Consider the following 25,817-nt stretch of genomic DNA (forward strand, 5'->3'; position numbering starts at 1 on the left):
ATAAACTTATTCACTCTGCACTCACTTCACTTCACTTCACGTTTCGTCGGCCATATTGCTGTCTCCGTGCGTGCGTTTAATATTGAAGCATTCAAGCACTTAGGTAATTATTATCCAATTCCGTACTAAATGCAATTTCGTCATGATCAAATATTTATATTGAAATGAAACCAAATAGATGTTGTCGAAACAAATATTTTTATTGAAAACGTTTGAAATTCTGTTTCAACTTACTGCCACCTTGACTCTTGGATTGTGTGTTTCGTTTCAATCTGTTGGAGTCCCATACGCACCTCGCGTATAATGTTTTATCAGTGTGTTTTTGTAACAATTGGATTCTACTAATAACATTGTGTTTGGGTTGAAGTCGTTGCGGCACATTGTTGCTATTGTGAATTTATATAAATCGGTGCTGATCTAATCTACGTAGATACTTACCTACCTGTGTTAACATTATTATTCGTTAAAACACGTACTTGGCGTTAATCATATTGAAAATACTGGAGTTTTCGGACTAAACCATTTTGTATGTTATGGTAAGCTGAGCAGACTGCCTACATGTTTGAAAGTTTCCTTACCACTTCAAAACTTAGTTTAACATGAAAGTTTAAATTGTAGGTATCCTGAATATTTTTTATCTTAAGTTTCATTTTAATAAGCAGTTTCTGTATGCTCCTCGTATGTTTATATTTACAATTTTGAAAAGTAATAGGATTCAATATTTTTCTTCTACTTCTCACCCTTTTTGATAGGTTGTTATAATTTTGTGCAATTCCTAGAAGCAGTTGACATGTTTATGAAATGTTTTGATAGAGTAATCATCCCACTAACTAAGCTATACTGTGTTTTGTGTGCTACCTATTTGTGTTGGAAAACAACACAACTTTATGAATACCCATTGGTTTCAGTATAGCAATAATAATATATCAGTTGAACATGAAAGATAGAAAGACGGTTATTGCTTGATTTCTGAAATAAACACAGTCACAACAAATGGTTGTATTGCTCAGTCATGTCAACCCTGACAACATTTAACATACTATAGTAAAGATCTGATTCAAAGCATAGGAACATTTATTCTATTTCTTACCAGTATGTAAACAAACAAAGAAAAATATATTGTCCATAAATATTTTGCTTAAATTTTTGCTCTGAAGCTTGACACTGTTTAGGTACACAAACAAGTTATGCTTAAACTATATTGTAGATAATTTCATTTTATCCTATTAATTAAATACTACACACAATTACCTAAGAATAACATAACCTCAATTGTGGATGTCAACATGTTACCTATGAAGTAGGTATCCAAATCTCATAGAAGCAAAATTCCAATACAATTACAAAATTTCAGATTTTTAAACATTTTTAAATATTAACCTTCTTTGGAAATATAAAGAGGTTTTTGGTAAAATGTCACTACTAGTTCTTTTCAAATATAAATTCAGAAAGCAAAATTAATGTAAGGATTGTATGCCACAAACATTCAGAATATCAACATTAGTTAAGTATCATCACCATTAATAAAACAGAATTCACATAGTTGGGTATTAAGAGTTATTGAAATGTGTAAGTGTTTAAAATTTAAATAGGCTAGAAAACTTCTAGAACCTGACATCACATTGAATTTCTTAATCTATCATTTCAGACTAAAGATTTTGATGGATCAACTTTGTAAAAATACATTACTAAAAAACGTAGTACATTTGCCTGTTCAAGCACCTAACTTCTTCAAATCCACATAGAGAATAAGGCTGATGCAATTTAGGCAAAATATGGTTTCCTTATATTGTGCAATAGCTATCGAATAGGCATTGCAGGCTCTCTCACTCTTCTAATTTTATCAATAATTTATACAGCTTTGGTAACGAATTTCTAATGGGGTTATATAGTAACAACACATTATTATAAAACAGATTCAGACATGAATTGCAAAATGGTAAATGGTACTAGAAAACAAAAAATATATGTATGTACTTCATGAATATTTATACCCTACATACTACTCTTTATAATGTTATTACTAATTTAAGATAATTTTATGACAAGTTATGGCTATCTGCGATTTCATGCAGCTTTGCAATCATTTATGAGCAGCAAGCGATTGAATATAAATATAAGTATTATATCATGTATTTATTGATAAGTATTTCAATTATTTATTAAATTAATAATTTTACACGTAGCTTTTCCTAAGTGCTTGTTGAGAAGAAAGTTCTTTGGAACCTCTCACAATTATCAATAAGGTCATTCAAAATATATGATAAATTTTCAAGGGTTCTGCACAATTCATATTCATTATTATCTTCTTTTTGATATATAAGTTTCAACTGGGATAGTAAACATTAAGATTAATAACTTGTAGGTTTGATAACAAAGAGGTACAGTCTTCCCATTAAACAGCATTTAAATGATAGGTTTCGTAAAATGCAGACATATAAATAATCATTATGATATGCGATTGTTATTTACTTTGTAGACATTGTTAATTTATTCTCACAAAATATCTAAAAGTAGAATGATGGCTTACTGCTGCGAATATGATAAATGTAATTTACTATAACTATGAGCTTTTGCGAATTCTTTTGTGCTTTTACCTGCATAACTGATAACGTTTTTCAATAGTAGTACAAAAAAGTATGTGGTTTAGTACTATCAAGGTACAACGGAAGAAAAAACCAAGCTAAAAAAATACTTTTTAGTAAATGATTAATTTCACCATAATTTAGAAGCAATAAATGTTATAAAGCTACCTTACCTTAGTTTACATTATAGTTTCTGAAATCAACAAAACTAAATTATTTTATTTTTCTGTTGCAGCTGTTCCGGCCTGCAGTTAACCGTATATTTATTCTATATTTTCGACATCTACAAGTATAATGGGCGATCGTAACAATCCCATCAAGTTTGGGCCAGAGTGGTTACGCAAAATGTCCAGCAAGCGCACCTCAGGCACATCCTCTAACCCAGATCAGAATGCCAGCTCTAGCTCAGGCGCCTCGGGAACAACCGGCCCGCCCGCTACAGCCGGCACTCCTAGTTCATCTGGAAATTCTGGTTCAGCCGGTTCCTCTGGCCCTGCTGCCTCGTCTGGCCCTTCCGGGTCGTCCGGCCCTTCGGGGTCGTCCGGAGGGGCCACTGCAAACGCCAGTGCATCCACCAATGCATCAGCGAACACATCAAACAAAAGAAATGCAATGATATTGCTAGCTAAGCTGAGGTCTGTTACTATAAAGATTATTTATCTCTAGGTTTTTGTCTGTTGAACATATCTATTGTGAATATAACTGTATTTATTTATCCAGGTATGGAAGAGAAGAAATGTTAGCACTATATGACAGGAATGCAGAAGCTCCGCAGGAGTTGAGATATAATGAAACATTATATCAACAGCGCGGGAAACAGCCAATTGCACTAAATAACACATTTGAAGATGATGTAGTAAGTAAACGAAATAAAATAAATTCACTCTTTCAATGAGTGTACTTTCGAGAACAGATAAATATCAATACTATTGTTACAGAGAGACAATTTGCGGACTGCTCCACCAATTGGTGGTATGATATCTAGTGACAGATTTACCATAGGACGTGGTTCAGGTCGAGGCGTCGGGATCGTCAACGATGGACGTGGAAGAACCCGCGGGTCTTATATCAGGCAAATGTCTGCAGGAAGGTAAGGAACTATACATCACTACCAAAATTATATATTAACTTTACGATGATCAGAAAGAGATTTTTATTATGAGAGTGTATCATCAAAATAGTAACATTGAGATAATAATTAGTTTTTAAGTAATAAGTTTAGATAAAATAGTTCATGGCTTGAATCATCTTAAAAAAAATCTAATAAAACCTTTTGTGTTTTTTAATATTATGCTTTACTCATTTATTACTTTGTTTCAGGGGAGCAAATTGGCATGTGGGTACTCCGAGAATGCCAACCTATAGTGGAGGGGCAGATGATGACAGTGGCCCCAGTCGACCCTGGGCTAACAACAATAGCAACAACAGTAACAGAAACAGTGGCGATCAAACAGACTGGTCCACTAAAGTGTTTAGAAAGTATGTAAATTATTAAACAAACAATTAAAAAAACTAAGTTGCTTTTGTCACATGTTACAGAGTGAGATATGGGTTTTTAGGAACCAATTGATTTATTCCTCAAGACCTCTCAGACATCCCTAATGCAATGCATTCCAACCATGACAGACTTATGTGATGTAATCAAAAAATTCCATCCTTTACTGCTACCTTAAAATCTAATCATAAGCTTTTATGACGTCAATATTTCTAGAAGTAGTGATGACTAAACTACTACTAAGCAATTAGTAATTTACATTACTCAGGATAAGAATGAAAGATTAATTTGTTTAATATTTTCAGCAAAAGGCAGGGGAATAATACTAACTGGCGACAGCCGCAGTCTCGGGATGAAGGTGAAGAGTGGCGCTCACCTGAACCCGGCAGATCTCGTCAACACGAAAAATGGGGTATGCAACATTTTCAATTAAATCAGTTGATAGATTCCAAGTCATGTAGATAAGTTGCATTCTTTCATTCTCTAACGTTAATAAATTGCTCAATTAAGTGAATTTACAAATCCCGATTTTTTTTCTATTATAATACGATGAAACAATGTATGGGTGCTCGGTAAACAATTTATCATACAGATCGCGAGTGGTCTGAAAGATCTGGTGGAGACAGACCACAAAATTGGAACTCCAATAGACGCCCGTGGGTAGGAGGTGACAATCAAAACAATGAAGAGAACTTGCCTGAATGGTAAAATGTTTTTATTTTTTATTAAGATAGACAATCAGTTTAATGTGAATTTTATCGCTTTATGTTATTTTAACAAAGTTCGAAAAGTGCCTGTTGATTCGAACTTAATTTCTGAAAGGAAACCAGCGAGATTTTTGATATTGATATCTGTCTAAACCTTATTTATGTAGGGCTGGTGAAAATGCAGAATGTGGTGGTACTTTTGATTCGTCAGGCGCATTCCACGGCTACAGCAATGATGACACTAATTTGCCAAAACACCAAGATGCTTCGTATCGTAAGTGATGTATTGAGGATGCCATCATCATTACCTATTAAGAATATTCTAACTTTCACGAATAAAATTCATTGTAACTAACATTTTATTCACTTATCCACGCGTATTTCTCGAAACCCCCGGATTTGATTATATGATTTTATTATACTTTTTCTTTCCAAATAAAAGAAGGTCCATACAAATTATCTTTATACCATAAATAAATTTATTATTCCTAGTCACAAAGACAAGGAAAAAGTAAAATACCATTATTGTTGTTATTTTAGTAGAAAACCTATTTATGAGGTGTTTTACAGCATTGACGCGATCCCATACTCATGGCAGTTTTTCACGTCCAAAAGCATTAGAAGAAGGCTCTGAAGAATGGTGGGCTTCAGAGAAGGCTAAGAAATTATCACCAAAACGCTTTGATGCCAGTGATCTTAAATTTAAAAAGGTACTTAACATTGCTATTAAAAATATTTTTAAAATTTGGTTGTTATGATTGAGGTCATAATGGATAATCAAATTGCAGCAGCCTGGAATTGGAATAGCTGACGTGGCTACTTCCAGTACAAATCATAAATCAAGCACAAGTAAAGAAGAGGCATCCCAACCGCCACAGGAGACTGTTGAATCACAAGCTGCTGGACCAGAACCCCCGGAGGCCAATGCCACAGCGCAAGGTGAAGACAAATCTGGCAAACAAAGTGCATTCAAATCTAATAAGTTTACTGAGAGCAAAACTTTTGACGCACTCATGAGGTCTGATATTAATTTAGGGGAAGCAAGTGATGAGAGGAGCAACTTCCAATCTGTCATCATAAACTCGAACAACAGTCTTCGTCAGAAGCACCAGCACCTCGTCCCGGCGTTAAATGAGGGTTCACTTAAACAGCTGGAACAATATCAAACTAATTTAAACAAAAATAATAAGGGCGAAATGTAAGGCTACATAATTGCTATTAAATTATAATCATTTATTGTATTTGCTCTACAACTTATAATAATAATCCATAACATTGCTTAAATGTATTTTTTTGTTTTCAGAGAACATCCATCGCACTTATCCGCTGAAGAAATCATAGTAGACAATTTATTTGGCATGACTCTTGATGAGAAGGACATGCTTACATCTTCTTCTAATTCATTAATGACCCTTTCAAGTTCAGGCATGTCATCAGGATTAGTTTCCGTGGAAAATTCAATGCCCCAAAATCTGAACTTGCAAATGAGTATGTCAAATTCTGCATTAACCGAGCAGGGAATGAATATGGAGTTGCATATGAACCAACAAAGTGGTCAAACAGCTGTCACACAATCTTTACATCAGTCAGCTGGCTTGCAGCCAGGCGTTCTGAATTCATCTGGTTTGCGCGGTGGTTTGCAATCTGGCATACCTGGTATGCAGACAGGCTTACAGATGCCTGGTATGCCGGCTGGTATACAAGCTCCCAATCTGCCTTCTGGAATGTCGAATTCTGGTTATCCTATGCAAACTCCTCGAATGCCCACAGGCTCCTTACAAAACATGCCTTCTGGCTTGCAAGGTCCCCGTGTACAAACACCAGGCATGCAACCTGTTCTTCAGAATGTTGGAATAACTAATTCTGCATTGAATGCCTCACTAGGTTTGCCTATTGGCCCTACTATAGGAATGCCTATGCAAGGCATGCCACAACAGATCTTGCCAAATGATATTATGGCTAATAATGCTTCCATGGGCGCCACTGGAATGGGCGTAATGGGTTCAGGATCGATTCAGGGTTCTGGTAACTTGCCTCGTTTTCCTACTGGAAATGCGATGCCTGGAATGCCTAGCAATGTTGGTAATGCCTCATTGTTATTTGGCCAAAATTCTAGTAGTCCAGTGGTAAGTGAAAAATCACTGCATGTATTTTGTTTAGAAAGCAATATATCATTATTTATTTAATTTATTTTTTTCAACAGATGTCATCTTCTAACGACTTACCAATGTCCAACCATGGTGGTCAAAATAATATGTTTCATCTACATGGGATGCAACATTCTGGATCTCAAGATCCATTTGCAAATTCAATCTATAGCGATAATGCTTTAGCCGAGCAATGGTATTATGAAGATCCTGAGGTAAGTTTCGAATTTTCCCTTAAACCTTAAAATATATATTGGTATAGGTTATCAATGGCCAATGATTTGTATTTTTTGTATTGCTCTGTTAATTGATTCTGATTATGCACACATTGAAGGAGATATTTCTATACCTTGGTAAAATGATATCTTTGATTATTCTTATCAGACTTTAGTTATGAATAGTTTGAAAAACATGTAAATTGTGTTCTTACAGAGGAATATTCAAGGGCCATTCCCTTCAAAAGACATGTATAACTGGTACAGAGCTGGTTTCTTCAGTCCTAGTTTAATGGTTCGCCGAGCATGTGAGACAATGATGAGACCTCTTGGCTCCTATGGACCTACTGTACCCTTCGCTCAGCTGGTAAGTTTTAATAAAATACACACCAACAAGTTGAATGAATTCTTACTAAGATTAAAAAAAACAACTTGTTATCTTCTGAGTTCCCATTTAATTTGAATATGCTCAACTTCAACAAACTGCGGGCTTTAGACCGAAGTTGGCACCGAACTGGCGAAAAAATCAACCCATTTGACTTTCACAGAACATGATGTCGCCCTTCCCGATGTCTGGTGGATTCGAACGACCTCAGGGAGCTCATCAGAACATGCTCAGTTCACAAAATCCACTGAGACTAGATGTAAGTATTGTTTTTACTGACTTATTATAACAATTTCAGAGGCAGGAAACATTCATTCAGTAGTTAGTACTATTTACAATACTTTCTAGTTATGGACGCCTTGTTTTTAATAAGGTTTTCTTAATTTTTAGGTGATGAATTTGGGTAACATGAATTTGTCTGATAATCCACCTATGGACTCTTTGCAATATGGATCTGTGGGACTCACAGCAAATCAATCATTTGGTCAGCCGCAGCCAATGGTAATAACACATTCTTAAATAAGAAAAGTGTATGTAGTTTGTTTGCGATAGAGTATGTAAAACCAATGGCATGCACTGTCCCCAGATAGTAATTAAATGTATTTGTATATTGTAAAAGTGGGTCCAAATGTTGTGTAGATCTAAACTTGTATTTGACGTGAGAATTGTTTTTTTTTCTTAGCACTTCTGTCTTCTGTAGTAGTTAGTAGTAGTAGTAGTAGTAGTAGTAGTAGTAGTAGTAGTATTAGTAGTAGTAGTAGTAGACCAGGGCGACAGGTTCAACCTATTTACAGTTTTCTTCATTTTGCTGCAATTAATGAAGTTCTATGATTTCCCCTGCAGTCCAATTTATACATTTACTTAGTGTAGAGTAATCGTAGTATATTAAAATTAAGTGTCGCCCCCACCAATGCACATACTTTTTTATCTTCTTTTTTTTAACAAAAGGTATTTTACCATCCGACATTTTGACATAAGGGTAGGGCGAGGAAGAACAACAACTTAACAAATGTAATCATCACTTACTAGTAACCACAAACCCTTACTAAACAATTATATTTCAGGACACACTGTGGGGCCAGCCCTCCTCATCATCTGATGTATGGATGCAACAGCCACTGACCCGTCCAGAAGTCAACAACTTACCAATTTACTTTTGGGAGCAACAGGTATGTTCTATGTAGTATCTCAAACAGAAAATTATAAATTGTGATTGCATTTCTTTTAATAACGAAACACTTTTAAAGTTTTCAATATGGGGACAGTATGAGGCAAAAGGCCACTTTCGCATCTCTACTTTTAAAAATAGCAATATTTTTGATGTATACGTAAACTAATTATGCTAAAGAATAAACAAGTATTCATTTAAAAATACAGTCTTACAGTAAGTCTTGTTCCGCGTAGGCGACAGGTAATAGTATGCGCATACGCCGCTTTGCGTAACACGTGCAATTATTGACTTCTCAAATGGATTGTAAAAATTATGATTACTTATGTAGACAATAAGCCAAATGTCTTTAAATTATTTTTTAGGGAAATTAGGCCTTTTTCCGCTGCATTGTCATTTAGAAGAGTCTGCGTCAAAACTTAATGGTTCACTACATTTGTTCAGCTCTGTTCATTGTTGTGTTCAGTGCTTTTTCACCACGATCAGCCCTGAGAAAGTACTCCCTGAACGTGGAGGAACTGCTTATATTGTAGTTGTTTGCCGCGTTAATAGAATGCGACCCCATATTATATCTTCTATTAGATAAACCTGAACTAAAATAAGTGGTTGATTCTTTACGTAACTCAAATATCATAAAAAAAACTAAAAGAAATACAGTCACAATACTTTTGCCTTTAGATGTGTCTAGATATAAAATAAACTTCTTGTTGCATTGCGCAGAACGAGCTAAGCATATAATCCCTTCATTTTGGCACTATTTGGAAGTTATTCCAATGTACTAACTGCACAATACAATGATTAAAGACATCATTTCCATTATAATGAATGATTAAAATATGCCTCGTCGACTAGCTTGATTTACAATTTGAAAAGGTGACAGTTATGAAGAAAAAGTTTTTTTCATTAATTAATTTAAAAAACTGATAATGTTTACCTTTTTGAATTTGTAAATTTGTGATGCTACATTATGTGCCTTGTTATGAGGATCTGTTGTTTTTTCATGTGCATCTTGTGATCATTCTTATTTCTACTACCTACCTTTCTAGTTGAGTCACCTATCCAAAAATTACCACATTTAATTTCTTCAAAAATTAAGAAACATATCATTTGTAAGAGTATAACAAATAATTTATAATGATTTACAGATTTTTAAATTAAATGTCGTAGTTTTTTAAATTAAAGGAATCATGAATAACATACTTAAAAAATATATTTTAAATATTTTAATCAATACACATTGATAAAAGTAATAACCACTACCAATAACACATTATAATTTAAATTGAGTCTGCTGTATCACCATGTTCTCATGGCTGAGACCCCTTTTTCCCAATTTATCCCGTTTAGTGTAATAAGGAATGAAATTGGGGAATTTAACATCTAAGTATCCCTTATCTGTTTGTATTTGTAAATTATGTGCAGTAGATATTGCTTTAATCATCATAATAAAAGACATCATAGTTTTTCCCATCAGATTGTCTGTGTTTACATTATTCGCACCTTATTGTTAACCGCCTTGTTTTTGTTGAAAATTCCTTCTACAAGCCTTATTTAATGACACAGCAAAATGTCGGCCTTTTGCGTCGTGTGAAATGGAATATTAAGTATTATTCAAATAAACATTAACGTCACTCTGGCATTTGCCAAATGTTGTTCTTACTGTTATAAAGTGAGTATAGTTATCCATGGGTTAAGGTTGAAAATTAAGAAAGATCACTATGGAAATTCATTAATTCCCAATATGCATATTTGTATGTGAAGTAGGTTAAAAGCATGACTTGGGTTGTTAATAGGGCACTATTATAGCTAGCTTTCTAACTATAATTAATCACGCTTACATTTAATATGTCATAAAACTCAAAATTACTTAAATCTTGCAGTCAGGAAGGTAATGAATTTGCTATTTACAGTCAACAAAAATATGAAGGCAAAATATAAAGAAAAGGTTGGGGGTCGATGAACAAAAAGATGGTCGATAAAGAAAAGGATTGCTAGAAATATTAAAAAAAACATACTACTAAAATGTAAATGGTGTCACACATACTTTAATTCATTAATGTTAGTTATTGTACAATTAGAGATAATTAGTTCTACGTTTTCATCCTTAAGGAGAGAGATTGTCATCGCATAAACTCGAGCTGTTCAGTATAATATTTTAAAACATCCTAAATCAATGCATAGAAGTCTCGCCTCGGGGCAAACTAACGAATCGCAGTGAGGTGCTTCGGTGGGGTGGACTTGCACTTCCCTTAATTCCTACATATCGTCCTCGCACTTGCGTATCCCTGCTTATGTCTCATTCTCTATGCTCGCCTCGCTCACCCCTCCTTTCAGCGCATAATTGATGCCGTTCTTAGTATTATATACGTAGCGGTGACCAGCATTTGGCGACCTAGCTGTATCAGCTGTATGGTGTGGGCTGTGCCGACCTCTTTTTCAAGTCGATAAAGTATGCTTCCAGCGTTATGGAAGCTTAAACAATACAATATCATTCTACCTTGTAATTAAACTGGCTAGTCTAATATATATCACTTCATGATTCCTTCAAATGCTTTTTAGTTTTATTTTAGACCGATGAAAGAATGCGTTCCTGGTCGATCGTAAGCGGTACGACTTCATTTGCTAATTACGATAGTACGAACAGTATTATTTGAGTATATGGTCCTGTAAGTCTATAATATATGGTTTTTGGCATTGCCCTAGAATACGTATTAAATGTTTTAGAAGGCCAGTCCTGTTTAAATTTCAATTGGTTTGTGAAAATAATAGTTGCTATGAATTTCTTTGCAACGTTATAAAGTTTAAGTGTTATTCAACTTTTAAGTATGGGAGATACAATTGGATGCTCTATTTTAAAATAGTGACAAATGAACAATATTGGCCATCGCGTGAATATAAGTCAGCACTCATTAAACATCAGGAACGCATTCTTTTAGTGGGAAAATATTGAACTGCCTGCTTTGTAATTAGAACACATTTTCACTAAATATTGTAATTCTATTAATTTATTTCAAACTCCGAGATAAATATGCGGCCAAATTATATGTAATGTTAACTAGACAGTTGTCAATAACCTATTCGTCCCGCCAGTTTTAAATTCCAGCCTTAGTTATATCAGGTATGTAAAATTCGAGAGCTTAACTGCCTACATACAGGTTCAATAAGGTCAGGTTATATAATGGTTGTTTTATTTGATAAATAGTGTACTATGTATGTTATATACAATGTTTAACAATTTAAAATTATGTAGCACAAATGTGTCTTAAATCTATATGGGTCAGATAGATCAACCACGGCCTTAAAGATTGTCATTTTATGTGACGCATTGATGACACCTAAATTTTACTGTTTCATTATTTACACAATTTGCCCCAAGGGATGGCAGTCAGGGAATCGTGAGAAGTTGTAAGATATGAATCAAATTTTGATATGTTAATTGTAGTCATATAATTTTATAAAAAACACCAACTTAGTTTTTGAAAGATGTTAATTTTTCATGGTTTATTTTTATCAGCAGTATATGAAAACTCTGTATTATTGTGAATGCTAAGGAAAGTAGGTAGATAGATATGCAAGAATACGAGTTTACTACGAATAATCTGCGTACACTAATTCGGCCTTGATCAGGAAGAAAATCTTGTCTGCGCTAGAGGCGACGCGTGAACATTGTTGCAGTGCGATGCCTAGATCAGATAAAATTATTGTAGTGTACACTGGCCGTGTGTGGGGACGACACGAGTTCCTGTATGGGCTCGGCGACTAATTGAGTACAAGATCATTGAAAGGGCGGTGACTTAGTCCGATTTATCAGTCTTCATAAATTGGTAAATCAATGACTGCGTTGAGAACCTCAGGTAGGGTGACACTTTATTGTCAAACCATGTTATTAAATACATTTTATGTAATAATATGTATTATTCAATCTCAAAATTATTAAAATAATCAGAAATCAGTTACGGTCTTTCAAAAATATTTGTAAGACATGTATACATTATCCCAAGCCATAATGCACCAAACACCAAGGAAGTTTGTGAACGAATTATAAATAGTTTGATAATTATTGCTAAACATTAATTTGTTGAGTTATTTTTTTCGATGAATTAATACAATTTCATTAGGGTCGAACCCGTATCCGTAAACAGTATTCGTTGAAATTTCTATTTTTTTGCATGGAAACGAAAGGTTTTCTAATACCTTCTTTCTATTTTTCGTTGTGGGTATGGATTTGCTTTGATTTGGACCCTACTACACTGGAACTTAACTGTGTGTGGTCTAAGAACATTTTAAATTTTCAGTGCTCTGTCATTTTGAGATGCTCTGCCTGTCTTCTCCTCTAAGATGCATATATCTTATCAGCATCCAGTTAAGACTAGTCTGAAATGTATATTAGGCCTACACTCTTATATATTTCTTTTCTGAACTCGTTCATATTTCTTTGACATTTTATTCTTATATGGAGGCATTGTCAAATCTTATAATTATATACCTTTGAGACTTCTAAGGTTCAATGCATGATATAAATATCTGGAATGGGAGCGTTGAACCATAGTGCCATTGATACCCATTACTTTGTAGACAGAATTATATAATGACACCTTTATGTACTTAGAAATAATTATGTGTATCTGCATAAAAAATATACAGGATTTATTTTGAAAATATTAATACTGTTAAATGTTGATATTTAAAACGGTTCCTTTAATTTAACTATTCGTTCTCAAATGTGATACATTTAATTTAGTCAATAGACTTAAACTGGTTGTTGATTGTCCTTCCATGCAATTGATTGATAAAATACATCGTGCAAATCAATCAGAACTTTTTATATGTATAAACAATACTGGATCAAACTATTCCCAAAGAATTATAGTATGTGATGTTTATGAAATACGTCCTGTATATATTATTATACTTAATTATGTAGAAGTTATTTGCATCGCATAAACCCTTGCCATGTGTAGTAAAATATTACTAAGTTAAACTTAGTAATATAATAACATACACAGTGGGACCAATGTGCGTATTTTTGCCAACAGCATCGAATGTAAATGGCAGTCGTCATCTCCGCACTGAGGCTTTGATGAACGTCAGCAACAGAACGGCTCTCCGAGATACCTTCTACAATATAAACAGTATAATAATTATAATATAAGTTGGCGGTAAACCGAAGCAACAATTTATAGACTATTATTCTTTAGGCAAACTTCGTAACATTTCTTTATTAAATGGCAATCACTGCAACTGACTGTAATTAAATAAGTGTATTTTATGTCAGCATTCGAAGTGACACGCTCTAAATTAAATGTAAGTTGTATGTTATTGATCACCGAACTAAGTGAGCGATACAAAGGGTGTTAAAAAAGACCACCAGTTATAAGATATTTTCTATATAGAAAAATTCTATATTTATTAAGTGGCAGAACTATCGGGAGGATTGTCATAACAAAGCAACAGCAACAAACAGGCTTTAAATCTAATAATGATATATTATGTCTGTTTGTTAAAGGTATCTCGGAGGTGGTTGGCCTCGGTACCATAATTATTAAACAAAATAATTGCTTTAATATGTAAACTATATCCTTGGCTTCGGTAACATCAATACACGATTTTAGCCAACTGAATGGTTCGTCAACGATTTGGTACACGTGTCTGTATGTATAGATAAGACATCTACGCAAGCAATAATAAAAAATTAAGAAGATTAAAATTACAAAATAAAAATGTATATCCCTTAAAACTGAACTTGTAATGATTTTCTTCTAGGTATGGTTAACGTTAATGAGATCATGTGATTTCTTTTTCGTAGCATTTTTACAACATAATAGTAAAGCACGATGCTGTTACAGCACAGCTATGCTTAAACAATTAATTTATTGTATTTTGTACAAAACACTATATATAATGTTTAAATGTACAGGACTTGTCATTCATGATTCCTCTTGACATACACTTCTCATAAAAAAAAACAATCCCCTCGCATGTTATACATAAAAAAGAATGGTAACGTAACTCATGGTTTCAGTAAGAACTGCATTTTAGTAACAGTTGGTGATGAGTTAAGTTTCCCTTTCGCAATACCATTGTCAGAGGCAAAATTCAAATTTTCAAAGACCTAGTCTGTGGTCACTCCATTAAGACTTATTTTTTTACGCGTTGCAATGACTTTTTCATTTGTTAGACTGGAGTCTCCGCATATTATGGTTATTCCTTGCTTCGTTCAACATTATTCTCATTAGTCTTGTAGAAACTATAGAATTCGGTCCGACCAAAATCCCTAAATTACTAGATGATATCAGCTAAGATCTAAATCAAATGCTGAAATCTTATTCTATTACATCTACCCTGCCTTCTTGGCCTCTGTATCGGATATTTTTAAAGGAATTGGCAGGAATATACGTTTAGTTTCTATGAATGACAGAATCTCATAATTTATGATTATATTATTTATTCATGGACTTGTTTTAATAGAATATTCAAAATTTGTACATATTCTATCCATACTTTTAATCAGGGAAATAAAAGCCGTCAAATAATCATTAGAACCTATTCGGTTTTGGTGGCACTGGTGGTATTTAAAATTGCAAAGCTTTTTGCCCGAATTGCAAACAACTCCTCCAAAACTACTTTGATTGTACTAAATGCCAGAATTGCACATCGAATATATGAGAAGTGTATGTGCGTCTCATAATAAGTAAATAGTACGACAATATTGTTAAGTGAGATATGTGGTTTCAGGCTGTTTTTGAGACTGGCGAAAAAACCACAGGGAAAAATGAAGATGACTTCAAGAGATTCTTGCATGATTTAGTATCACAAATTATCTAGCTTGTAGGGAAGAGGGCAGTTCACACGTTAAGTTGCATTTCGTGAATCTCATCATCATCATTGCATCCTTTGATGACTGACTTAAAATGGGCGTAGAAATTTAATTATTCCGGTCTTTAATTTCCCTATTTCTTGATAGTTTGCGTGTGAAACTTAATAACGATATTATTACCACACAGAATTTCACGCATTTTTGTTTGTCTTTCGTTCAAATAACCTAGAAAATATTAACTAGTTCAGTTTCTCACTTGTAGGCAAAATTAAGATAATGCGGGATAATTAAAATAAACGAAACTGATTTTTTCACTTAATGCGGACCCACAGTTGAACTGAGTATAAAATTTTACTGAAGAAGCTACTTTTTTTTTGAGACGCCCTCTCCCTTACTTTTACATATATTTGTAAAATTAATATCGTCAGGCGAAATCATTATTGTTTAAAAATTCGCCGGTTTTTACTCACGCCTGTTTTTGAATCGTCCGACTTCTTTCAGACTAGATAGTAGTCTGACGTGATGACGGTTGTATCGTTCTAGTATTTCCATGCTATACGAGACTGCCCCCACCGCGTCAGCTCATGATATAGCGCCACTATTTACTCGAAAACTAGTCGGATGACCCCGAAAAGGCGCGTGGTTAAACAGCCATTATAATTTTATTGATTATAAATATAGTTGCACACAATTGTTTATAAGTTATCCACAAGTTGGTTTTAGTTCTTGTAATTTAACTTAAAATAAACAAAAGAAATAGGCTCTAAGCCTACCGATTTTAAGTGTAAGTTAGTGTGATCTGATTATTATGTAAGCTCTATAGAAAGCATGGTGGCGGTGACGAATCAAAGGTTCATTTTGTCTGTATTACTGCTATTCGGTATTTGAGTGCACACTAAGAGGTTAACATTTTTTTATTGCTTTTAATATAGATTTAATTTCGATATTTTTTTTAGTTGTAAGTTGATGATTGAGCATCGTGGACTTGTAATCTAGTATAGGTGTACTGATTATAATGATGATACAATCTTGTGATTTTTTATAAAATACTGATGATTTCTACTTTTTTGCAAATATTTGTAATGGATTTGAAAGTAGTCAATTGCGACTAAAGAGGCCAAAAGTGAGTTACGATGTTTTTACAAAGACAATCTAATATTTAAATCTTGTAGCTATGAAGTTAAAAATTAAATTTGATTGCAGCAATTTTTTATTTTTCCAAAAAAATATTAAATACTTTCACGTTTCACGAATTGAAAATTCATCGAACTGAGTCCATTTAATAAATTATATGTACATGCCATTTTCAGAATGAATTATTTCATTGTTATTCATTTTACTACTTCTAACTAAATTAACTAAATTCCAGACTTATAGAAATAAAAGTTGATTCAATTAAAATAGCAGATAAAATAAAATAAGATAATTGATATTAATTGACTTTGAAAAGGGAGACGAATTTTGGTAGAAAACTTATTACACTCATTTTTATCAATCTATTTTTCATCTAAGAGTTATTACAGAATGAAGTAAGTTGAGAAAATTTAGTCCACAATTCAACGATCATTTAATATTAATAAACCGTTCATAAAATTAAATATTTACGAAAAACGTAGAAATCATTGAAGTCTCAAAACAAGTTATTTTTCTGTTGTAATATTAAGGTAGACATAGTTTTTTTTTTGCTTTTTTCTTCTTTTTTTTTCTTTTTTTTTTAGTTGTACTCATGTAGGGAACTTGGTTGTTTTTGTTGGTATTAATAAAAATACCTCAGATGCCCATCTATTAAAACGCGGAATTTTGATTTGCCACAGCTATTTCTTATAGATTAATTTTATATTTATTTTTTCATTTTGACTAACGCTGAGCTAAAGCAAGAAGATATACTAACTAACATTTGATTTCTCAATTCGCTATGCTAATTTCCTGTGATTAAATAAGAAGTTTAATCGATTCTGGGCACAAGTTGCAATCGTCGTGCCCTTTTATATCAATACAAAAGTAAATATAGCTGAGCAGACGACTTTTAATGAGTCCGCCGGACAGTCGTGACTGCGGTTAACTGGACAAGTTAAGTGCCAACCAATGAAACATTGCACTTGACCCGTTTGTCCACGTCGCGCCTTATGAATATGGCCTTTAACTCAGGCTTATTGCAAACTCAGAAAGATGTCTTTTGTATCATGCCTGACATGACTTCTCAAGTTAGCTAATTGCTAATTGCTGATTTGATATTTTGGATAAACTACCCGGCCTCAAGCCCAGTGCCGGTGTTAGCAATAGGATGCAAACACCGCTTATACTTGGCCAACCAGATTGACACTGTTGTTATTATATTTTTGGCAAATGTGGTTAGTTTAAACGTGTTTCTATTATAAAGTTAAATATTAGTTACTAAGATAGTTAAGTTTGTCTACGAATTTATCTATTCTGGCTGTTTACTAGAAAGACTGATGTGATTATAAAAAGTTTAGATACAGGCATGAGGTATAAAAGTAACAATTTATTGTTGATGCACCAAATATCTATGGAATAGGTATATTAATGTCATAAACCGTTTAATATACCTAATAGGCACGTATATTTAAGTTACCACCAAAAATTTTTAAGTAGGAGTTTGTTAGTTAAGTTTATACTGTATTTTTGTGCGGATATTATAGTGTGTAATGTTGTGCACACCATTGTGTCTACACGTTAAACTATTATCTGTTGATCTGTTTGTTACCTTTATTGATTAAAAGCTCTCACAAAGTTTGCTTTTAAATACTGCCTCCCTGCAAAAATAATTTCTGTCTCTTATAATAGATTATTTCTCATTTTCCATTTGTTTAATGGCTGAGAAAATTAATTGTGATAACTATCAAGTATTCCCATAACAATCTTTATAAAAACTTTTTTGGAAAATCGAAATTAATGCAAACTATTTACTATTTAAAAAATATAAAATTATATAAAACGGGCAATTCTTAATGTCATGCGTTATCAAAGTAATCTAGTCAATTTTAAAACCACTTCATCCGGTAGGTAGTGTTGAAACATAAAACGTGTGATTCCTAACAGCCTGTTATAGAATAATGGCTCTGACGTTCTTTCAAACTGACAGGCTGATTGAATAATACTCTACTTGAGTAGTGCACAATACTTTGTAGGATGCCGTTATGATTCCACTTGTATGCATAAGCGTCAATTACACCCAACTGAGCTTTGCCACATGCATTTCTCGCACATTTTATTTGGATAATCTTTATAACACCCGTACGCCCCTACTTAGTCATCTAGCAATAGTCAGATTTAGGAAAGTGGTCGTGCTTCGGCAATTATTTATTTATCATATGGCAAAATAATGAAATTAAAACACACTAAGTAAATTTTATAACAAATGCGCTCCTTTTGCCGACATGTTTAAAAAGCGATTATAAAAGCCTTCAGCTATAAATTCGTCTATAATCCTGGCTAGGTAAAACTCTTTATATTACCAAAAGAAAAGGAATTGTAGACAGACCCCTTTGCTTACTTCGCTTCGCCCAACAATAGTGCAGCTGGCGTCCGCATACCGCAAGATGTTCGAACCGGCCATTTCAACTGCTTGACGTGCTTTGCAAACTTCAATCAATCGGGCAAGCATACATTTCCATATTATTGTCCACTGTGATGTCCCATTTGATTCTATAGTGATTTTTAGACATCACTATAGAATCCTGTTTCTCGGTGTTGGTTATTGTGGGTGAAGGTATATATATGTATGTAAGATAACGTAGTTTATAATATTTCCATGTATGTTTATTTCATGAGGCCCAAAGCATCGTTGTTAAGCTCTTTGTTATGTGATCAATATAGAGAAAGTGCTTTGCGACAATACCACATACACTGATTAAATCTACCACAACTGTTATGCCCGTCGGCATTAAACATACCCCGGTTAAAATAATCTGAGTACAGTTCAATTTAGAAAATTCTTATGTTGAAAATATTGTTAGGGCATTATGTACTGATTAGTTTCATTTACTTAAAGAAAGTATACAATGCTTAAGTTTTGCTTAAACTATCGGAATTGGTTTATGAGCGGTATCTGTATTTTAGGTAATAATAGTATGTATTGATACATTTTCATTACACGAACACACATGGCAAACTTTTATTATCAATATATATATCAAAGGGTAAAATATTTTTTATTTTGCGTGTTATTGCTATTTATATTTAATGTACGTCATTATTTCAACATTTTTGAATGCTGTAGTTAGTCTTGTATTTTTTAAGTAAACCCTTACCTTAAGTTTTTTAACAACCACTAAAATTGTTATTAAAAACTCACTTAGCATTCAGAAATTGACTTGTATGCAACAGTTAACAAAAGTAGTTTTTGTAGCAGCAGTATACTAACGGATTATTCTGGTCAGGGTCGAATACACAATCGTTGGATAGTATGTATCAGAGGTAGAAAGACGAGGGATAACTTAATTGTTTTATATACCATATTCATTCAGCATAAAAAATAAATTCTCTAATAAATACTATCTAACGATTAAATTAACAATTGACTATTAAATATTTATTTATCTATGAGGAATGCCAATAAATTTCAGCCTTCAGCCATCAGTTCCAATTCTCTGCTAAGTGAAGACATAACTAAGGAGATGAAGACAGAAGACCAGATACTGGCTCAGTTGCGAGCGTCACAGGGCCTGGCGCCGCCGCCGCAGCCCTTCATCCCCGACCTGCCAGGACCTGCCGCACAAGCTTCTATGCCCGAAGACTGCTTCACAACACAAGTCAACGCTACTCCAAACATGGAAGAACTGCACAAACTCATACAAAAAGATATGTTGACTGGCAGCGTGAGCGTGGCAGAAATAGAGGCCGAGCTCCAGGTAATCATAAGTCTTAATAAAACCTTTCTCTTTAAAGATATAAGGCTTAAAACATTTTTATTTTTATACAGACTAAATCCGATAAAACTTCGAAGCAAGAGCAGACCGCCAATGAAATCAACGTAACGAAGGCGTCGTCGCAGGCTAAGATCGCGGCAGAAACGAAGCCTACCAAGCAGGTCAAGGAAACCGAAAAGTCTGCTAAAGCCAAGGACAACTCTACTAAGACTAAGACCAAGAAGACGAAAGATGACAAGAAAGAAGAACTCGCTGAGATTAAGACAAAAGAGGATGATTTATTCAAGGCAGAGGTAAGTTTAGTTATTCCAAATCATAATTTATGCCACGTCTAAGTTAAGCTCAAACTTGGCGTAATGTTTTTGATATGCATAAAGTTTAATGAATAAACCGATCAATTCCTCGTAAGCTTAACAAATTGCGGCCTATCATTAATTAGGGAGTATTTATAAAACAAGGTATTTGTAACTGAAAAATTATCACTACTTTGCAATTTTATTGTAGCAGCGTGCTTTCCCGGTCGGATGTAGAATTCGATCATTTATTAACCAGACTGTGATCGTTATAACGAATTAAATAGTGCTTAGTGCTTTAATATATTTTTTTATTACGTTGTCGTTGATTTTACCGACTCGTGGAATTATCATGACATTTTATGTTTTTTTTTTTGACCGGGTTCGATCCCGCTTTCTATCTGAGCAAGCAAACTCTTAAACAAATCTTCGAATCACGTGAGTACCTCGTACACGCGTACTTGATATTTGTTTTTAGCAAATCGTATATTAAATGGTCTTCGTTGTTAGTAGTGTATTGTTTTATTTTCATGATACTGTATCGATGTATAGTATATTGATGACTTCCCGTCTTGAAGTTTTCTGCTACTTTAACGAGCACAATTACTCAATTGAGCCAATGATCATGGCAATGCTTTAGTAAATGTATCTGCTTTACATATGCTGCTTGAATAAAGTGACAGTTGGAAATTTATAATAGCGCTCTGGCCATGATTGATTTGTAAGTGTTTAATATAAAATATTTTAACAGAAAAGATCACAGGAACCATCCCCATCCAAGAACAAGAAAGAAGATAAATCAAACAAGAAGGACTTGGAAAAAGAAAAAAAGGTAAACTGATTTTAGAATAAGTTAAGTTCATTGCTTCTCCAATATAGTAAACACATAAGCAAGAACACAAGACTTCGAGACATCATCAAATATGCTTAAATAACGAAGAATTAGCTAGTTTTCATTTTGAGGCAACTTGTTCCTTATTATTTTTCATAAAGCTAGAATATGACTGAAATAAAGCTCGTTATTATGTTCCTATATACAGCTACTTTTTATTTTGAAGTAGACCTTGTTATTGAATGCCATTTGACTGTTTTGTAATTGGTACTGCAATCCGCTTAGCTTATTTGTTTGAGACAGCTTTTCATTGACTGAGACTTCTTAGAGAACATGCCTTGTTATGATTGACTCTATTTTTGTTCATTATTTTCTCATTTGGTATGTGTATAGGAGTGGATCAAAGAAGGATTTACGATCGTGAAGGGTTCAGAGAAAAGTTCCAGCAAGGATAATAAGAAGAAGGCTGAGGAAGCCCGCATCGCAGAGGAGGCGGAGCGTAAGAGGTCAGCGTCAGTTACAATAAAATGGAACCATCCAGATGCTAACACGCTTTATATATAGCCGAACATATATTAGTTGTAGAACATTGAAATATAGCAATAGTTTTAAGGTTTATTAGACTAATAAAATATGATTCGACATCTAACACGACTAACGTTTTACATTAAATACCTTAGCTTCATCGCTTAGAGTTATCGGTAGCGAGCCGGGACCCAATCAATGCACAGTCGAATGTGTGACAGTGAATCCCTCGCACGCATGACCTGCACATTATTTGTGCGTTCGATGCTCAATCGAGTGCGAACGTAAATTGTTTTCTAATACCAGTGTTGTACTTTAATATTAGTGTTAGTGCAAATATAATAGTGTGAAATCAATTTAATATACTAACATACGACCTTAAGGTACGTATTATTCAATTTAAATATTTTAAATATTTTCTCTTTGACTTAATTGTTCTAAAATTCTTCAGTTACATGACTTAGGCTTACTCTGCTAGGTTTGACTAGTCATTTGTTTGATGGAGTCGATTGTATGTATTCACAGGAAAGAAGAAGAAAAGTTTACTGCCGACGAAGATAAGAAGAAAAAACAGGCTGAGACAGTAAAAAAACAACAGGTGTGTACATTATATTGCGCCCTTGTCATCTCATTTAAGGACAGCCGGCTTCATCTCGAATGTTCTCTAATACAATCCTCCTGTCTTGGGCTTTGTTTTATTAACATTTTCTTCGAATTCGATCGATTGTATATGAATCATTGTCTGCATTTCGCTATGTAGCAATACATCTATCCTGACCTAGTTATGGTATGTTTCCAATTTAGTTTTCAGAAAGCTACAATATTGTGATCATCATTCCGCAGCTTTTTGAAGAGTAGAACTGCTAACATGTATTTACGCTGGTAAATTGGTATAGTTAAGTAATTTCAAGTAACAAGAATATGAATATATACTGAAATTATACTGTTTTTGCATTTTACTTGAGTTAATATATACACATTATCTGTGGTTTACGAGTGCGCTAGTTTTAAATTAAATTCAACATTGTGTATCTGTAGTTAAAATAACGTGTAAGAATTGCAATATGGCTAAAGGTTTTAAATATGGGCCATTCTCTTTTTCTTCTAAGTAAGGTGTTTTGAGTATTATACCCATTTAAAATGTAAAAACCTTTATTTTTGTATAACTTAAAATCGCCATTAAATCACTGAATTTAATTTTATGTATATTTGTAACCGGTGCTTTTGCAAAACTATTTAATCCGAGTTGTATTAAATTTACAATCGAATTTAATGCAAACAGCTTTTTTATTTTATTAGTACATATATAATATTAACCATTAATGCCACGTATTTAGGCTTTACTTATAAACAAGTATTATACTGTAAGACTTAGCAGTATTTACCAATATGTACATATAACTTTCTTAGAATAATGGGTATCTGCTTTTATTTTACAATTTGTTTATTTAAATAATTAATCCTAAAATTATATTACAGGAGCAACAGATCCAACTGCAGCAACAACAGCAGCGTCAGGTGTCAGAATCTGTTGTGAAGAAAGCTCCGTGGTCAGCTGTTTCCAACCAAGCGATGCAGGCCACAAACCGGGACGGGCTCACGCTCGCCGAGATACAGCGGCTTGAACGCGAGAAGAAGTTAGAACAGATGAAGGAACAGCAGCAGATGATGCAGATCATCGCACAACAGCAAGCCGCGGCATTGGCTAGGGAACAGGTTCGATTACTATTGAAACAGTTATCAAATGATACCTAGTCATATAACCCTATTTTAGATTTTAAAAGACAGGCAAGGTTACACATACATCTTGTCTCAGCTCACTTGTTTAAATGATTTGGGTACACTATCAATTCTGAAGAGCCCTCGAGTTTCTTAGTTATACAAAATGATGACTGATGTTGTTCTGTTGTTAACAGGAAATGCAAGCAGGTTTGGGTTGGGCAAAGAAGAAGGGTTCCAACCAAACTCAAGCTCCGACTTTAACTGAGATTCAGGTAAATATTGCCATTATAGTATACAGTTACAAATTGGACAGACCTTACGACTTTGGGCATTGACACCCTAAGTATGGAAACCGATCATAGAACCCAGTAGTAGGTCGATAAAAGTGGTTGATTTAAAACAAATAATAATACACAGGCTGAGACGCGCAAGCAAGCAGCTGTGGCGGCAGCGGTCGCCGCAGCCACCAAAATGATTGAAGAAGCAGACTCTCCGCAGCCGCAGATAAACCATGCTCCTTGGGCCAACACTCACAACGGAGGTAGTTTGTATTTATTACAACGTCATAACAAATTCAATATCATAAGTTACACATAATTATCAGTACAAATCAACTATTTTTAATATTGAAAAAAATCATTAAGTCTTAGATTCTATTCTCTATGCTATTCTATGCTTATTATTTTTATTGACTCAAATAAGTATGTGTATAATCCTATTTTTCCGACACCGCTAACCTGGCAATAGAGAAGTATTTTGCCATCTGGTAAATCCTTGTAGCATCTACTCTTAGCAGTTCAATAGTGAGTACCCTGTTTCAAGGAGGTTTTTGGGATACACCCCCGAACCAGTCATCTAAGGACAAGCAACAGGACTCGCAGAAGTCATCTGAGGCCAAAAGTAAGAAGAAGCCCAACCTCGTGACCTCATCCAAGAAGGAGAACTCTCCGGCCGTAGAGTTCGAAACTTGGTGCACTGGAGTGCTTACTTCGTGGAGCTCTAAAATTGATGGTATGTATTCAATTCATAAAACACGTTAATAATCGTAAAAGTTCAGAATACCTTCCTTTTATATCGAAATTGAACTCGTTTCCAAAGACCAGACTCAGAACTCTTAAAATTATTACTAATTTGACTAGTTATTGTTATAGTATTCTTTCGTAAATTGATTACTCAGATGCATTGGTTTTTTTTTATTTTGATTATTGTTTACCTGTTTCAGTGCCGACTTTCGTTGGTTTCCTGAAGGATATTGAATCACCATATGAAATAAAGGACTATGTCAAATGCTACCTGGGTGAATCGAAGGAATCTAATGATTTTGCTCGCCAGTTTCTAGAAAGAAGGTATTGCTACTATTGTTTTATTAGAAGCTAAATAGTAAATAGTACGTACGTATGTAGGAGTAGTAGCTACGTTATATAATGACTGACTGAATCAAAATGTCAAATAAAGACTACTACTAATCTTGAACATTTTTTATTCCCTTTAGATCTAAGTTACTTCGGCGTGGGGATGGTGACTCCATCAGACGACTTGTGCTCCCCAGCCATAGCGGTGAACCCTCGCACTACCTCCGGCTCCGACTACCAGGAGGTCAAAGGGAAAGGGAAAAAAACTAAGAAGAATAAGATGCTGAAGGTCGACGCGCGCATTCTGGGATTCTCAGTGACCGCCGCAGAAGATCGCATCAACGTGGGCGACATCGACACCGTGTGAGCTGTCGTCCGCGCCCCTCTCGTGTTCACTATAACTCGCCTTGTGATAACCCATCGGAGATATAAACACTTGTGTCGACACCTACTCTTGCAACAAAGTTCGTTGAGTCGGCCGGCGGGCTCGGCGCCGGCTCGATGGTATCCATCGGGCACCGTGATGAGGCTCCGTTATCCAGTCAACAGTAAATCTTGAACCTCGAATCAATAATACTGTTCCTCCTATTTAAAGCAATGACTCTAAATATACTCTTTATAGTTTTAAGAAAATCTACAGTATTGTTGGATCGAGGTGTGTTACTGGCTCGTCAATTTCATCTTA

The 25,817-nt window shown here is 34.3% G+C and overlaps 1 protein-coding gene and 1 long non-coding RNA gene across 3 annotated transcripts; both read left to right on the forward strand.

Moving 5' to 3' along the window:
• LOC113495531 (GRB10-interacting GYF protein 2-like) lies at positions 1 to 25,622 on the forward strand. Its single transcript, XM_026874287.1, is given in 28 exon segments — positions 1 to 103; positions 2,821 to 3,220; positions 3,306 to 3,441; positions 3,524 to 3,675; positions 3,906 to 4,064; positions 4,386 to 4,492; positions 4,673 to 4,784; positions 4,955 to 5,061; positions 5,358 to 5,497; positions 5,576 to 5,985; positions 6,091 to 6,913; positions 6,991 to 7,149; positions 7,367 to 7,516; positions 7,698 to 7,793; positions 7,925 to 8,035; positions 8,599 to 8,703; positions 20,106 to 20,390; positions 20,462 to 20,701; positions 21,453 to 21,533; positions 21,927 to 22,039; positions 22,584 to 22,656; positions 23,538 to 23,774; positions 23,975 to 24,052; positions 24,198 to 24,321; positions 24,603 to 24,791; positions 25,003 to 25,126; positions 25,273 to 25,288; positions 25,290 to 25,622. Coding segments are annotated over 27 exon segments (4,878 nt in total). The 5' UTR covers positions 1 to 103; positions 2,821 to 2,879; the 3' UTR covers positions 25,500 to 25,622.
• LOC113495533 lies at positions 9,881 to 14,349 on the forward strand. 2 transcript variants are annotated; one of them, XR_003400736.1, is made up of 2 exons: positions 9,881 to 12,107; positions 13,739 to 14,349. It is a non-coding gene; the product is annotated as an uncharacterized LOC113495533 (long non-coding RNA). The 2 variants fall into 2 exon arrangements; XR_003400735.1 differs by lacking the exon at positions 9,881 to 12,107 and adding an exon at positions 12,114 to 12,556.
• Positions 25,623 to 25,817: the final 195 nt, after the last annotated feature.

Source organism: Trichoplusia ni, chromosome 7, assembly GCF_003590095.1.
Source record: "Trichoplusia ni isolate ovarian cell line Hi5 chromosome 7, tn1, whole genome shotgun sequence".
Lineage (NCBI taxonomy): Eukaryota > Metazoa > Arthropoda > Insecta > Lepidoptera > Noctuidae > Trichoplusia > Trichoplusia ni.